The sequence below is a fragment of the Cyprinus carpio genome, chromosome A7, assembly GCF_018340385.1.
Source record: "Cyprinus carpio isolate SPL01 chromosome A7, ASM1834038v1, whole genome shotgun sequence".
Classification (NCBI taxonomy): domain Eukaryota; kingdom Metazoa; phylum Chordata; class Actinopteri; order Cypriniformes; family Cyprinidae; genus Cyprinus; species Cyprinus carpio.
The window spans coordinates 17,277,523-17,292,784 of record NC_056578.1 but is presented as its reverse complement, the minus strand read 5'-3'; the positions used below and the strand labels follow the sequence as shown (position 1 = coordinate 17,292,784).

Below are 15,262 nucleotides of genomic sequence, written 5' to 3'. Positions count from 1 at the left end.
TTTTAGAAAAGATGCATTTTGAGACTGATGCTTTGGTGTAGTAGTAACCTTTAATCAAAACATTTGTCACAAAAGATGGTTAATGAAATCCCTGACTGACTCCCAGTTGTGACAGTCCAAACAGTGCACTCAAATAATTTTGATTGTGTAATGAACTGATTAAAACATGAAAGGGGCCTGAGTAAAACAGTTCAAATACAAAGTAATTTAAAAACTGGCACTTTTGGAATGTGAATATTCAAATATTAAAGTGTTTGTATTTTTAGTACGTTTTTTTTCTTTCTTTTTTTTTTCCAAATTGCGAAACCACATTAAAATTATAAATGACAACTAAAACGTGGCTAAATGTGTCTCACTCTCTGTATAGTGAAACAGACCTGTTGTAAGATTGCTCAAGCAAATCATAGTGCAAACTGTAGAATCTATTTGACTGATATATCGCATAATTATGCATACATTACTATGTAATACATGTGAACTGTTTGTGTCACAGCATGCAGGGTAATGTATGGATGAGATTGTGTATTTAATCCCTGCACTGGACTGTGTGAGGCTCTCAAGGATGTTTCAATATAATGTTTGTAATTTCTGAACGGCTTGCAATTCTCATTGGAATGCCATAATAAACGGTTCCAGGGGTCACGTAGACCATAGTGTGTTCAGAGACACGGTAGAGTCCACAGAAAAAAGGATTCATCAGGAATGCCAGGATGGTGAGGGGGAACAGCTGACCAGCATGCGTGTGACCTACATAAATGCAAAATTGAGTTCAGTAGAGGAAAGAAGTTAAGCTTTAGCAGCATACTCCTAAATTTTCAGTTTACAAAACACCAAAGCATCTGAGAGACCACAATAATTGAATTGATATTTACAGACCTGAGAGTACCAGACTGATGTCTGGTCGTTGCTGGAGGGCCTGTTTGGCAGCATGAGGCTGATGTGCAAGAAGAATAATAGGGCTCTCTGCACTGCAGCCACTAAGAGCTTTCTCAACATCCATGCCATGGCCTGGGTATCTTTAACCAAAGTAACACCATGAACATGAGCCCAGTATAACACACACAATTTGCATCAGATTTGTACGTATTCAAATGAACCTGACAATGACATCAATGTGGACTGACCGTAGCATGCGGGCCTCAAGGTCATCAATGCCAGCAAGGCAAATCCAGTCTTGAGTTTGTTCAGGGCGAAACACTTTTGCATGGCTGTTGTGAAGAGCCTGAATCCCCATCGAGCGCAAGAGCTCAAACCAACCTTCAACATCGGCAGTGTAGTAGTCATGATTGCCTGAAAGTCACACGAAAATAAATGTGAAGATGTGCACAAAAATGTTTATTTACACCCTTATTTCCAACAGCTAACTAAGACTGACCTGTAGCAAAATAGGAGCCTAGTCTAGCCTTCATCTGTCCCAGTGGTTCTGCAGCACTCCTCAATCGAGTCACCTGAGAGTCAGTCAGGTCACCGACAATCACCACCACATCTACAGCAACAAACAAAGTAAAATTCAATATCAGATACATGTTAAAGGGACAAAAAATACAATTCTGGCATCATTTGCATGTAGTTCCAAACTTGTAATACTCACTTTGTTCAGTTGAACATGAAGATTATGTATATTATATATATATATATACACACACACACAATGGAAATCAATGGGAATGAATACAACAGAAGAAAGGCAGTCATACAGGTTTGGAATGACATGAGTGTTAATAAATGATGGGAGAATTTATTTTTTGGGTGGACTATCCCTTTAACATTATATTTATATTTATATTTAACACAGATTATAGTGATAGATAGCATATAATTGTATAATTGTAATTACCTGGGTTCAGCTCATTCACCATAGTCACAATGCGCTGCAGTTTGGAGCGGCCTACTGTAGGTCCCAGGTGTATGTCGGACAGAAGCACCAACCTGAGCCCGTTCAAAGACTCAGGGAGCTTCTCTACTGGGATCTCCACCTCAATTACTCGTGGAGGCTGAGCTGCATTTACCAACCCATATACTGCCAGTATTGCTGTTACTATCATTGCCAACACTATATGACTGACTGATCCGCTCGCGACCGCATCCTCTCCTCCTCCTCCTCCTCGGCTGCGGGAGAGAAGCCTGCGGAGGCGGGTAAGGCAGCCAAAAACAAACAGGAAGAACAGCAGGATGACATAAATGCCCAAACAGGAGAAACTCAGCAATGAAAACCAGTGTGGCTCAGTGTCCACGAGGAAAAACATGCACAGGTAGCTCCCGTGCACCAGAGTAAGAAACAGCAGGACGAGAAGACGCCAGCATCTCTGCGGGACAGAAGGTGCAGCCCTGGCTCCGCACAGCCGCCGCACCACGCGTTTCCAAATGTAAAGAGAGCCGAGGAGCAGAAGGGAGTTGATGAAAAGGAGAAACTGAATGCGAAACAACGAACCACGAGTGTTTTTGTCAACCCGCTCTGAGATTAATGTTCTGGATATAAGCATAGAGAAAAAAACTACTCCCGATGCGATTCCTACTTTCCACTCGGCGGACAGGCGCCCGAATCCAAACATACTGACCGGCATGTGCTCGGTCACTGACCCCGGCACAGTATACTGCGGTTATTCTTACGACAGCACGGTATAACTTACAAGAACGATATAAGAGTTCCTCATACCTGTCAATTCACGGTCCATTCTAGTATAAAAATTAGAGTCATTCTTAGAACTGTGACATGGTAGAACAACACAAAACTACTTCCGCAGACATAGACGTGCGATGGCTGCTATGATAACAACGTGAAGAACACTGTTATGATTCGCGGTTTCCGACTAGAAAGGTCATACAGACATTGCCACATACTCAAGCTATATAAACGTCCATTGCATAAGTCGCGATCATGTAAAACAAATTAAATATAAACACGCCGGTCATTTGACAGCGTCTCTTCTGGCCTCTCTGAGTGACAAGTGTGCGATAATATCATTGGCTCGTCACATTACAGAGGCGTGGCTACTGTTACGCTCTTAACTCTGATTGGAAAGGATCTCATCATCTCAGTACTATTAACACTAATATTTTGAGTAATTTAGGCCTATTAGTTTGCAACTTTATATATATATATGTGTGTATATATATATGTATGTATATATATATATATAAAACATTTCCTGCCGTAGTTTTTGCTTTTGTAAGTATTGTTCATTATCTTACTTAAATCATTATCACCTAAGAATAAGCTGTTTACTACTTTTATAACTAAGCAACACTCCATTTCTGTTCATTTTTATTGAAATTTGAAGCTATTTATTTCGTTAGGTCAGATAACTTACGAGTTTGATAATGTTATATAACAAAATCATTTTGATTTAATAATAATGATGATAAAAATAATAATTTGATAACTTTATATATACCCAAATTTGAAGTGCTTGAACGAAAAATGTTGTCAGGTTATTTTTCTTAATGTCACACCTAATACTTAATACACACCCCTGGTTTCATAAGCCTAGTCCCAGACTGAAATGTAATTCTGAGCTATTTCAACTGAAAGAAACTTGCACTGACTGATCCTAAAATATGTCAGTACCCTTGTTTTTTCTTGGTTTGATTTTTTAAGGCATGTTCATAAAAAATCCTTGAACAATGGCCTAAACCTGACTTAGTCTGCCAGGCCACAGTGTCAAATGTATACATGCAAAGCTGCTTTTAAATTTTAGGAATGGGGTCCCTCACAAGGGGATCATCATATTTGGATGCTCTTGGCACCAAGTTTGAACCCCCCTGGTCTAACTAAAGTAGAAAGCACACACCTTATATATAGCGTATTTATGAATGTTCATAAGCATAACACCTTGTGTGCAGGATACAGTTCAAACCTCTTTCCTTCTAGTCCTGTAACATTGGCAGAATTCTAATTTGTGCTTTGGTATTGTCAACAGATGCTCTGTTTTTTACAATTTAGGCATTCTGTTAGTTTGTATATTGTGTATACAATATAAATATGGTGTATTTAGTGTACGTGAGCTATTACAGATTTTAACGTTTTTAAACTGTGTATGTATCCTGGCTGTATGGATGAGAAATAACATTAAAACTCAAAGTACATCCTTTAATTTCGTCAATAATCACAACAAATGAGGGAGTACACGAAAGATTTGTTGTATGTTATCATTATTAATGGAGCACAGTGTCACAGCACATATCACAGACTTTCATTTGCAGCAGTGTGTGTCGCACGACTTCTCCTTGTCCTTGCACGCGCTCTCGCAGTCCTTTGTGCCCTTACTGCATTCAGATGGACAACTGCCGCAACCTACCGGGTCGAAAAGGGGGGAATTATTTAATTCTGGGTGAAGTCATGTTTAATAATCCAAAGTGTTAGTTATTCGACTCACTTTTCTTGCTATGTGCGCACTTGCAGTTGGAGCATTTGCAGTTTTGCCCGCATTTACAAGACCCAGCTACAACACAGACAGATGGTATTTAAAATTTCCCGAAGATGCGTGCGCGAGTCACCGTATTTTCTTGCTATAATTGCTTAATTATATATATTTGGTTTATATACTTACATTTAGAACAGTCACACTGGTCCATTTTGGCACCCTAATTCCAACGACTGTATGATGCTTTCGTGGAAAAAATCTGTCTGGTAGTAATAAATGGAAACGCTCGTTCGTGCGTCACAATTACGTGAGAACGTCATATGTGTGAGCGCGCTGATGGATGAACTTGGGATTCAGTATTATGTGGGCATCAGATAAAGATAAAGGCATAATATAATTCTTATATTTGACACTGATGTTATTTTATGTATTTATATGCGCAATTATATACGCAGCCCAATTCTTGATAACTGCAGGTTAAACTAGACTTACCATGTTAAAGGAGGGACAAATCAGTACACAACCAGTAGTTGGTGCTAAAGTGTTTTCTTTTTTAATGTAAACATTTTATTGGTCGGTCAGAAGACTAAGCCCAGCAGTACAGTGCAGTATGACCCCAAGGGAGGAAAAGAGGACATTCAGTGCACCAAACAAAAAAAATCCATCCACAGCAGAGAAAATAGGAAAAGAAATCTGGGTTAAGTAACAGTCATGACTGAATAAAGAGTGTGCATGCATCACACACGCACACATCTGTACACACTCTCACACGTCATGTCAACAGTTAAAGAGAGTGATAAAAAGAAGCAATAGCTCATTCGTTCAGTAATACAGTTATATATATTTATATATATATATATATATATATATATATATATATATATATATATATATACACATATATATCCGAATTACTATCTTAATATTTATGCAGTTCTCCGTCTGTAAGCTAGTTTGTTTGTATTCATAGCCCGACACTGATAGGGTGCACAAAGTGCGGGGCGATACAAAATATGTAAATACATGAGCTTATAGTTATATAAATAAATAAACTACAGAATAATTTGTACAGAAACGAACAACTGAAAAGATCTGGAACTATTTGTGCTCATGTTGAGTGAGAATGTTGTCAACATCACACTTTGTAAGAGGCTTCATTTGCTGAAAGGCATTTTATTTCACAGCCTGAAGCCATTGAGCAGAGACCTAAAAAGGAGCGATGCCAGGTCTCAAACAACTTTGGCTTAAAGAGCTCATCATCAACATTCAGTTTCTGAGGTGACATTCAGCTCTTCTAAATGATTCACCATATATCTTGCTCTCAGTCACTCAATATTTTTAGATGTTTAGCCTGCAAGAGTCACTGATCCTTCTGGGACTCTGAGATCATTTTAATGGATTATGCCAGCACTTGGAAGTGTCTTATACAGCAGAGAACCTTTGTGTGTTATCACCTGTCAAACACTCTCACTCGTTATGACTTCCACTCACACACATGCACTCAGGCTTAAAGCATCTACGCCCGGCCAAACACTAATTTTTACACTATACATGCACACCCATACGTTATTTACTCCAGCAATGTACTGACAAACTACAAAGGAAAATAAGGTATAAATATTCTGAACAAAAGACAAAAATTGACAGAGTGAATTGAAATAAGGGAGTGCCTTGGCCAAAGTCACAGGGGTGTCAGTTCAGTCACTTGTTACCATTTGGAAGGGCAACATGCGGAGTCGGAGCTCAGTAGAGGCCACAACCGCGCAGGTTATTGGCGATGATGATGTCAGTGACAGCATCAAAGACCACTTGGATGTTTCCTGTGTCTGTAGCGCAGGTTAGATGACAGTAGATTTCTTTATTAGGAGAGCGATTCTTACTTTCAAACTGAACCTGTATATATGCAGCCGCGGCTTCAAATGTATTTGGGCCTGCAGGAAAGATGAAGAGATGATGGACTAAGTTTTCCTTTTTTATATCTGTACATTTCTTATATACATGTGTGCATAGCTCTTGTACCTGTGTATTCTGGGAAGCAGATAGTCAGTGGAGATTTCGCAATCTTTTCTCCAAAAAGGTCCTTCTTATTTAGGAAAAGGATGATGGATGTGTCAACAAAGAACTTATTGTTACATATAGAGTCAAAGAGCAACAGAGACTCATGCATACGGTTCTGCAGAGAAGAGAGAGAAAAAATTTAATCAAACACATTTGTATTTTTTTAGGCTGCATAATTACCATGAGTTTAAACTCTGCAAGCTTTTTAAATATATTTCTCATTATATTACATTATATTATTGTCACAGAGTCAACAACATCCACAGCAACAGAACCCTACACTCCACCCACAGTCACAGAGTTCTGATCACCTGCACCTGTCACAACCAATCAGCACAGACTATATAAACCACTCACCTCAGTTCACTGTTGTCTTCTCTCATTGTTCCTACCTGAACGCTACCCGACCACTTACTTGCATGGACTTACCTTCTTCCATTCGTTATTCATCTGCATCCAACCTCACCAACTCTTTGTTCATCCAAACCTGCAAAGATAAGACTGTTATTCACTGAAATACCTCAGCATTGATCTGTTGACCAATCACTCACCTGCTATCCACGTGTATCTGTCAAAACCTGCAATAAACCTTTTGTTTGGATGACAAAACAAAAGGTTTTATAACTGAAGACCAGACCAAACATGCAACATTCAAGCGATGCACACAACCCTTCCAATGATCCTTTGGTTTACTTAGTTTAAGCTTCTGTCAAGCACTTCAACCACCCGACACCACTCCTTCACCGTCTGCCTCTGCCAGTCCCATGGACTGACAATCGGCCTACTCGGGAGAAGCGGAGGATTGCAGCGGATTCCTAGGGATTCCTGCTACAGTGCTCTCTGTTTTTTGACATGCAGCCGCGGCTGTTTACCAACGATCGTCACAAGATTGTATCCTCTTATGAACTGGAAAACCAGTGAGGTGCAACAATGGAGTGAGAACTCTTTGGCTAACTGTATCAAAAGAACAACCTTCAAGTCTGTTAAACCTAAATCAACTCCTTCTTCTCATGTCGATGTATGTTCCATGTCCATTTAGAGTCCTGACTGCTCCAAACCACAAAAAGATTCCTCCGGAATACTGGGCATTCAAGGATGTCTTCAATAAGCAACTAGCAACCAAACTACCACCACATCGGCAATGGGACTGTGCTGCCTGGGGCTACATTTCCATGTGGTAAGTCTACCTTGTTGTCCATCCCAGAACAAAAGGCCATGGAGGAGTATATCGAGGAGGCTCTCAAGCAAGAATTCATCTGTCCATCCACTTCCCCTGCCACTTTAAAGGGTTACTCCACCGCAAAATGAAAATTTTGTCATTAATCACTTATCCCCATGTCGTTCCAAACCCATAAAAGCTTTGTTTGTCTTCGGAACACAATTTAAGATATTTTGGATGAAAACCGGTAGGCTTGAGACTGTCCATATACTGCCAAATAAATAACACTGTCAAGGTCCAGGAAAGTATGAAAAGCATCGTCAGAATAGTCCATCTGCCTCAGTGATTCAACCGTAACGTTATGAAGTGATGAGAATACTTTTTGTATACAAAAAAACAAACAAAAATAACGACTTTATTCAATAATTCCTCTCCTCTGTCTCTCTCCAAATCAGCGTAGTGCCATTTTGGCAATTCTGAGCAGTACGTAGATGGCGTACGCTCTTCTGTGTCAGTGGCGCTGCGCCGATGCACTGTTTGCTTTCAAACCAAAGCGTAAATACACATAAAAAAATATCCTTGTGGCACGGCTGATACAGAAGAGCATAAGCCACCTGCGTACTGCTCAAATTTGTCAAAATGGCGGTATGCTTATTTGGAGAGACACAAAGGAGAGGAATTGTTGAATAAAGTCGTAATTTTTGTTTTCTTTGTGTACAAAAAGTAATCTCGTCGCTTCATAACTTTATGGTTGAATCACTGAGGCAGATGGACTATTCTGACGATGCTTTTCATACTTTCCTGGACCTTGACAGTGTTATTTATTTGGCAGTCTATGGGACAGTCTCAAGCATCCCTGTTTTCATCCAGAATATCTTAAATTGTGTTCCGAAGACGAACAAAGCTTTTACGGGTTTGGAACGACATGGGGGTAAGTGAATAATGACAAAATTTTCATTTTGGGATGGAGTATCCCTTTAAGTTTCTACTTTGTGGTAAAGAAAGACAGAGGCTTGCTTTTCTGCAATGACTACTGTGCTCTCAGCTCCCTGATGGTCAAGTTCTGGTACCCTCTTCCTCTGGTCCCACCAGCCCTGGAGCGGTTACAGAGAGCTCACATCTTTACGAAGTTGGACCTGCCGGCCACTACGAATATCTCGTTATGAAATACAGACTGTCCAACTAACCCTCAGTCTTCCAGGGATTTATGAATGAGGTGTTCCAGAAAATCCTTCATCATTTCGTCATCATCTACATTGATGATATACTCATCTATTTCTGGGACCAGGCCAAACATCGCCAACATGTGATGCAGATCCTACAGAAACTTTGAGAATTCCACCTGTACCTCAAGCTCAAGAAATTCGAGTTCCACTGTGACACCAGCCATTTCCTTGGCTATGTCATCGACCAACACGGCATCCGCATGGACCAGAGGAAGGTACAGGCAGTTGAGAATTGGCCACAACCCATATCCATCAAGGAACTACAATGCTTCTTGGGGTTTGCAAACCTCTACAGGAGGTTCATCAACAACTTCAGTATGATCTGCTCACCTCTAACCTCCTTGCTGAAACATGGGGTCAAGTCTCTGTCCTGGAACTCTGAAGCATCCGACACCTTCAACCAGCCCAAGAAAGCCTTCTGTGCCACTCCTACCCAAGTGCATCCCAGTCTACCCTTCGTCGTTGAGGTTGATGCATTCACCACCAGTGTAGGAGCCATATTGGCTCAGCGGCAGGGTGAGCCTCCCAAACTCCATTTATGAGCCTGTTTTCTATGAAGCTGTCCCCCGTGGAGCGCAACTATGACATAGATGACCGCAAAATACAGGCCATCAAACTTGTCTTAGAAGAGAAGCACCAGTGGCTGGAGGGAGCTAAACATCCGTTTGAGGTCATCACTGGCCACCGTAATCTTGAGTTTTAAACACCTGTCAAGCTCGCTCTTCTACACCAGATTCAATTTCACTGTGACTTACCAGCCAGGGAGTAAGAACCAGAAAGTGAATGCTCTGTCCTGTGTCTACCACCCTGAGTCAGATACAACTACTCCTGAACCCATTCACCCTCCAGCCATCCTTGTCAGCCCGATTGAGTGGTCCATCAATGACCAGATCGTGGAAGCCATGTGGTCTGAACCTCATCCACCAGGAGGTCCTGAGGGACAGATATATGTGCAAACTCATCTCCGTCTGTCCCTCATGGACTCAGCATATACACCACTGGGCTTTGGACACCCAGCAGCCAGCAATTCCTTTGAAAGGACTATCCACTGCCTTTGAAACTGCCAGCACCCTCTTCCAGCAAGTCTTTTGTCATTTTGGGATCCCCGAAGATATCATCTTCGTCTGCGGACCTCTTTTCATCTCCCGAGTGTGGAACGCCTTTTTCCAGTTACTCGGAGTAACTGTCAACTTAACATCAGGATATCATTTGCAGTCCAACAGTCAGACTGAGAGGAAGATGCAAGAAATCGAGAGATACCTGCAGTCATATTGTCATGAACATCAAGACAGCTTGAGCCGTTACCTTCTATGGGCCGAGTATGCACAGAACTCCCTGCTTCAAGCCACCACCGGATTAACACCCTTCCAGTGCATACTCTGCTAAATAAACTGCCCTTGTTTCCCTGGTCAGATGAGCCTTCTGATGTTCCAGCTGTCCACCGTTGGTTCCAGGAGAGCGAGAGGGTTTGGGACTCAGCTCACATCCACATGCAGAGGGCAGTTCAGAGACACAAGAGCTAGGTCGATGCTAGAAGTTCAGCGACACCCCAGTATCATCCAGTGCAGAAGCTCTGGCTCTCAGCCAGGGACATACGTCTTCGACTGCCCTGTTGCAAGCGGAGTACCCACTACATGGGTCCAGAGTACCTCGTAGATTAGAAGGGGTTTGGCCCAGAGGAAAGATCTTGGGTTGCCATGATGACATACTAGTCCCATCTCTGCTTCTTGAATTCCACACAAATCAACCCACTCGTCCAGCACAGAGAGGCAGAGGCCATCCCCATCATTGTCGAGCTGCCCGTGGAAGGAGGCTTCTGTCAGAGAGTCAGCAACATCCACAGCACCAATACCCTTCACTCCCCCCTCTCTTTCACAGTCACAGAGTTCTGATCACCTGCACCTGTCACATCTAATCAGCACAGACTATATAAACCACTCACCTCAGTTCACTGTTGTCTGGTCTCGTTGTTCCTACCTAAATGCTACCCGACCACTTACTTGCATAGACTTACCTTCTTCCGTCTGATATTGATCTGCATCCAACTTCCAGATCCGGCTCACCAACATGATAAGATAAGACTGTTATTCACTGAAATACCTCAGCATTGCTCTGTTGACCGATCACTCACCTGCTTTCCAATAATATCTGTCAAAACCTGCAATAAACCTGTTGTTTGGATGACCTTGTTGCATTCTTCTATTTTATGACTATTATATTATATTAATTATATATATATATATATATATATATATATATTGTGAATATACAAATGTGCCATTTCTTTTTATAAATATGTGTGTGAATTTAAATTATATAATTATATATTAAACACACTAAATAACCTTTATTTTTTATATATATATATATATATATATATATATATATATATATATATATATATATATATATATATATATATACTTTTTAAGAATAATTTGTATATACTAAATTTTTATATATATATATATTTAGTGATTCAGATCCACTTTATGTTGACCGTCAAAGGATTGTTTTAGAGAAAAATGCAAAGATAGAAAAAAAACTTTTAAAAACTAATTTACCATTAAATGTCATAATGTGAGTATACAAGCTGTCTAAATGATCAGGTGTAAGTCTGGGTGTAGTAGTTCACCGTTGTTTCATCTTCATGGAGCATTTGGTCATATCCACTCAGTGCCACACAGAAGATAATGGCTGTCACATCCTCAAAGCAGTGAATCCATTTTTTCCTCTCTGATCTCTGTCCCCCCACATCAAACAGCCTGGGGACGAAACATCACACACTTTCAGGACACACGTGAAGCCATGTACATGCATGTGTGCACATACACAAGACAGACAATGCATGTTAAGAAACAAAATAGGTCAACCAAAGATATCAGATTTACACCGTCTAACATACTGATAAAGTGAATAAAAAGAAATGATTTTCCAATTCCTTATGTCAGTTACTTACAAATATACTTTGAGGACAATTATACAGATCTTTTTTATTTCTGCTATTTAACATCTAAGTATCTTTTCATTCAACAAAATATTCCCAATATTTTTTCATTTAAAAATGTTTTTATTAATAAAAAATATATATATATCAAATGAGTCAATCAGATTTATTTTGTGATTTTTACACTAAACACAGTTTCAAACCAGCTTAACATAAAGTCATACTAATATGTCTTAAAATGTACACTGAGCAGTTTTAGGGTTGGGTGATATGACAATATGTTGATAATATAAATTATGAACCCAGTTCAGATTCAGCTCTATATATTTACTTATATTATGCAGATATAGTGTTTGAAATAAGTTTGATGAGGTATAATAACATGCTTTTAGGAGGCACGGAAAAATCCTCACTTTTTTGAATTCCCAATAAATATTGCATTTAACGTACATAAAAGAAACATATATACTTAAGTAGATACCTAAAGTTAAGGTTCTTGAAGGAAAAATGTGTCTCAACGATGCCAGTGGTTTTGACTCTGGTTCGGAGTATATCCTGTTCAGTGGGGAGGTAATCTGGAGATCCAACACGCTGCAAACTGTCTAGGTAACTAAAACACAGAACACCCGTGTGCATTTTTAAATATGTATTATAATACATAATATGTGTAACGTGCGCACATTACATCTTACAGTAACATGCTTGTTGCATCATTTCATGTGTGTATAACAGCGGGACTCACTACTGGGCCGAGTCGTTGAGCTGATACTCTCGTGAGCGGCTAAAGCAAGTCTGAGTTCCAGCATCAGTCCACAGACGTGTCATGGCAGCCAGCAGTTCTGTTGAAAATGGCTCTGTGTCTTCCATACGACCAACCACATCAAATACGATCTTAGCATCTGCCTATAAACTCACGCAAAATGTTAGAAACATCCTGTTAAATGCTTATAAGTGTAAAATGACACCTACTAAATGTTCATTGCATTGGAACTACAATGATATTTTCTAATTCATGCACTAGGTGTCACTGTAGCTCAGTGCATCCTCTGAGAAGTGTGGTTTGGGTAAAACAAGGTGAGTTCAATCACCAGAAAAATCTAATGCAAACATTAAAGAACACTGCAAATCAAAACAATTGTATAAAGGTACATTAACAGTAGGGAAACTGCCCTGCTGTTTTCTGCTACCTTGTATTGATTTATCAAACCAATTATATTATTAAGATGTTTGAACAAAAGTAATATGGAAAATAATAAAACATAATAGATATAGATAATATGTTTCAGGAGAAATCAATAAAACAATTCATCTGAATATTTAATAAAATCACACCACTTGTAATTTATTATCTCTGTGGCGTTTTAAATCAGTTCACAAGAGTGTGTGCATGTGATATACATACAGTTCTGTCCTTGTCTGTGTACTCTATACCAAGAGTTTCCATTGCTCGCAAGATGGTGGCGAGACTCTGAATGGTGTTGCTATAGACCACAGGTTTAAACTGCTTTACGTCGTCTCCAGAGAACCCATCTTCATGGATAATCCTGACACAGACACACAACAGAGAATAGCCATTACAGAAACACAAGCACCATTCAAACACAACAGAACTGACATTATATGTGTGTGTGTGTGTGTGTGTGTGTGTATATATATATATATATATATATATATATATATATATATATATATATATATATATATATATATATATATATATATATATATATGGCTGGAATACGTGGTGGCAAAAGCAGTATGTTTTTATGCAACAATCTGTCTTGTACTTCTACATGTTGCATTGCCCGATTTTTTGGTTATCTTAATATTTTAAACCACAAGTTAAACTGTAACTATGCAATAACTATATTACTGTAATAAAAAAGGTTAAAGTGTAACTAGTAAGAGGATATTTAAAACCTTTAAATATATCCTAGGTCTGAGATATAGTTGTGTGCTTTGAATTACAAAAACTGCAGTGATGCTGGTGCAGTATGAGTTTGATCTGCAAAATGATATTTAATAATAAAACACAATTGGTCAAAACTGCCATATGAGTTTAAAATAGTTGTATGTGCATCCGTAGTTCTGAAAATGCAAGGTTAGGTGGCATAGTCCCGGTAAATCCGTTTAATGGGCGGATAACGATAAACGAGAGTGCAGGGATCAGGCACTAAAAGCCACCCATTAAGATTAATACAGAGAAAGATTCTAATGCCTCTCTCTCGCGCGCGCACGCACGCACGCACGCACTCACTCACTCACTCACTCACTCACTCACACACACACACACACACACTCTCTCTCTCTCTCTCTCTCTCTCTCTCTCTCTCAAGTACACATACTCAGAGGACAAACTGAACACAAGGCCTTAACGCATAAAGTTGCTCAGCACACAAATTCCGGACCCAGATTAAATGCACATGACAAAAGCGTGAAACATTAAGGAACTTTGAAGCCCAAGCCGGCAGAGACAGCGGCGAAGTAGGTTACACGCGCGCTCTCGGGCTGCACTGCACACATGCTGCTAACATACAAATACACACACACACACACACTCACAGCGCTGTCTGTCTCTTGTGGTGCGCTTGTGTTTCAGCACTACCACACACAGAACAGCGCGAGACAAACAGTTTCCAACCTTTAACCGTTCAGAAACATGGCCGAAACATGAACCGAACAGAAAAAAGGCACAAAATCACGGAGTATGTTAAAAACCCGCACTTACTTCATCTGTTTGACGATGGTGCTCTTCCCCGACTCCCCTCCGCCTGCGGAGACATAGGCTGTGTCAGTGCTGTCTCTCACTCTCTCTCTCACACACACACCTGCAGCATCCTTATTCAATGCACTCATTGAAAAGCGGCCAGTTGGACCTCACGACTTACCCAGCAGCAGTAATTTTACTTCTTTGGCTGCGCTTAGTCCGTCTTCCTTCAGGTTTTTCTCGATCGCTTTGCTCCGGTCCAGAGCCGCGCGCTCCTCTGCACTTAACGTGCATCCCATTGCAAGACCGAGAGCTGGGACGCGCGAGAGCTGTATCCCAAATATCCGTCTCTGTCCCACGCTCTCTCCTCTCTCGCTTGCTCAGTCTGACGATTGTTGCTAAAGCATCCAAGCCGAATTGAGGTCAGGTACAGGCGCACACTCCGGCCTCTTGATTAGGAGGAGGTCGTCCTGCTCGCGCTACGGATCGCGGGTGTCTATTGGGCGGCGGCAGTGACAGCCAGCACGAGCTCATCTCATTCTGTAGTTCCCTCCTAATGCGCGAGGGGCAAACCCCTGTCATCGAGCTGACGTCACACGAGGTGCAGGGCTCTGGAACATCTGTTTGGTGGCGGCCGAAATATAACTAAAGCGCGGAGGCTGTTTGATTTGTTTGTAGAGGTATTGGATATGTTCCACGTTCTGCTAAATTTTATGTTTTGTTGTATTACTGAGCCTTCCTAATATGGGTGCCATGTTTGGATTATCATAACAGGCATATTTTATTTTTCAATAAAAAGAA

At 40.5% G+C, this 15,262-nt stretch overlaps 3 protein-coding genes across 3 annotated transcripts; all 3 read right to left on the bottom strand.

Annotated features, from left to right (window-relative positions):
* Window positions 1-31: 31 nt before the first annotated feature.
* LOC109093183 (transmembrane protein with metallophosphoesterase domain) lies at window positions 32-3,942 on the bottom strand. The gene is made up of 5 exons (XM_042759996.1): window positions 1,838-3,942; window positions 1,376-1,486; window positions 1,125-1,290; window positions 877-1,016; window positions 32-747 (listed from the first exon to the last, which is right to left on the bottom strand). Exons 1-5 carry the CDS (start codon window positions 2,562-2,564, stop codon window positions 557-559), a joined length of 1,335 nt encoding a protein of 444 aa, XP_042615930.1. The 5' UTR covers window positions 2,565-3,942; the 3' UTR covers window positions 32-556.
* Window positions 3,943-4,076: 134 nt separating this feature from the next.
* LOC109093559 (metallothionein-like) lies at window positions 4,077-4,689 on the bottom strand. The gene is made up of 3 exons (XM_019107292.2): window positions 4,551-4,689; window positions 4,377-4,442; window positions 4,077-4,294 (listed from the first exon to the last, which is right to left on the bottom strand). The coding sequence occupies exons 1-3, from the start codon at window positions 4,573-4,575 to the stop codon at window positions 4,194-4,196; spliced, it is 192 nt and encodes a 63-aa protein (XP_018962837.1). The 5' UTR covers window positions 4,576-4,689; the 3' UTR covers window positions 4,077-4,193.
* On the bottom strand, window positions 4,077-15,014 carry LOC109093184 (guanine nucleotide-binding protein G(o) subunit alpha-like). The gene is made up of 10 exons (XM_019106907.2): window positions 14,643-15,014; window positions 14,483-14,525; window positions 13,157-13,298; window positions 12,497-12,657; window positions 12,236-12,364; window positions 11,443-11,572; window positions 6,384-6,537; window positions 4,551-6,295; window positions 4,377-4,442; window positions 4,077-4,294 (listed from the first exon to the last, which is right to left on the bottom strand). Exons 1-8 carry the CDS (start codon window positions 14,758-14,760, stop codon window positions 6,108-6,110), a joined length of 1,065 nt encoding a protein of 354 aa, XP_018962452.1. The 5' UTR covers window positions 14,761-15,014; the 3' UTR covers window positions 4,077-4,294; window positions 4,377-4,442; window positions 4,551-6,107.
* Window positions 15,015-15,262: the final 248 nt, after the last annotated feature.

Excerpts from the sequence above, each read along its gene's own strand:
- LOC109093184 (XM_019106907.2), bottom strand. The coding sequence starts at position 14,760 with ATGGGATGCACGTTAAGTGCAGAGGAGCGCGCGGCTCTGGACCGGAGC. Across the intron at positions 12,658-13,156 it reads ACACAGACAAGGACAGAACT|GCAGATGCTAAGATCGTATT; the intron begins GTATGTATATCA and ends GTGAGTTTATAG. Across the intron at positions 6,296-6,383 it reads CTGCTTCCCAGAATACACAG|GCCCAAATACATTTGAAGCC; the intron begins GTACAAGAGCTA and ends TCTTTCCTGCAG.
- LOC109093559 (XM_019107292.2), bottom strand. The coding sequence starts at position 4,575 with ATGGACCAGTGTGACTGTTCTAAAT. Across the intron at positions 4,443-4,550 it reads CCAGTGTGACTGTTCTAAAT|CTGGGTCTTGTAAATGCGGG; the intron begins GTAAGTATATAA and ends TCTGTGTTGTAG. Across the intron at positions 4,295-4,376 it reads GTGCGCACATAGCAAGAAAA|GTTGCGGCAGTTGTCCATCT; the intron begins GTGAGTCGAATA and ends TCGACCCGGTAG.
- LOC109093183 (XM_042759996.1), bottom strand. The coding sequence starts at position 2,564 with ATGCCGGTCAGTATGTTTGGATTCGGGCGCCTGTCCGCCGAGTGGAAA. Across the intron at positions 1,487-1,837 it reads GGTGAATGAGCTGAACCCAG|ATGTGGTGGTGATTGTCGGT; the intron begins GTAATTACAATT and ends TTGTTGCTGTAG. Across the intron at positions 1,017-1,124 it reads CTTGAGGCCCGCATGCTACG|ATACCCAGGCCATGGCATGG; the intron begins GTCAGTCCACAT and ends CTTTGGTTAAAG.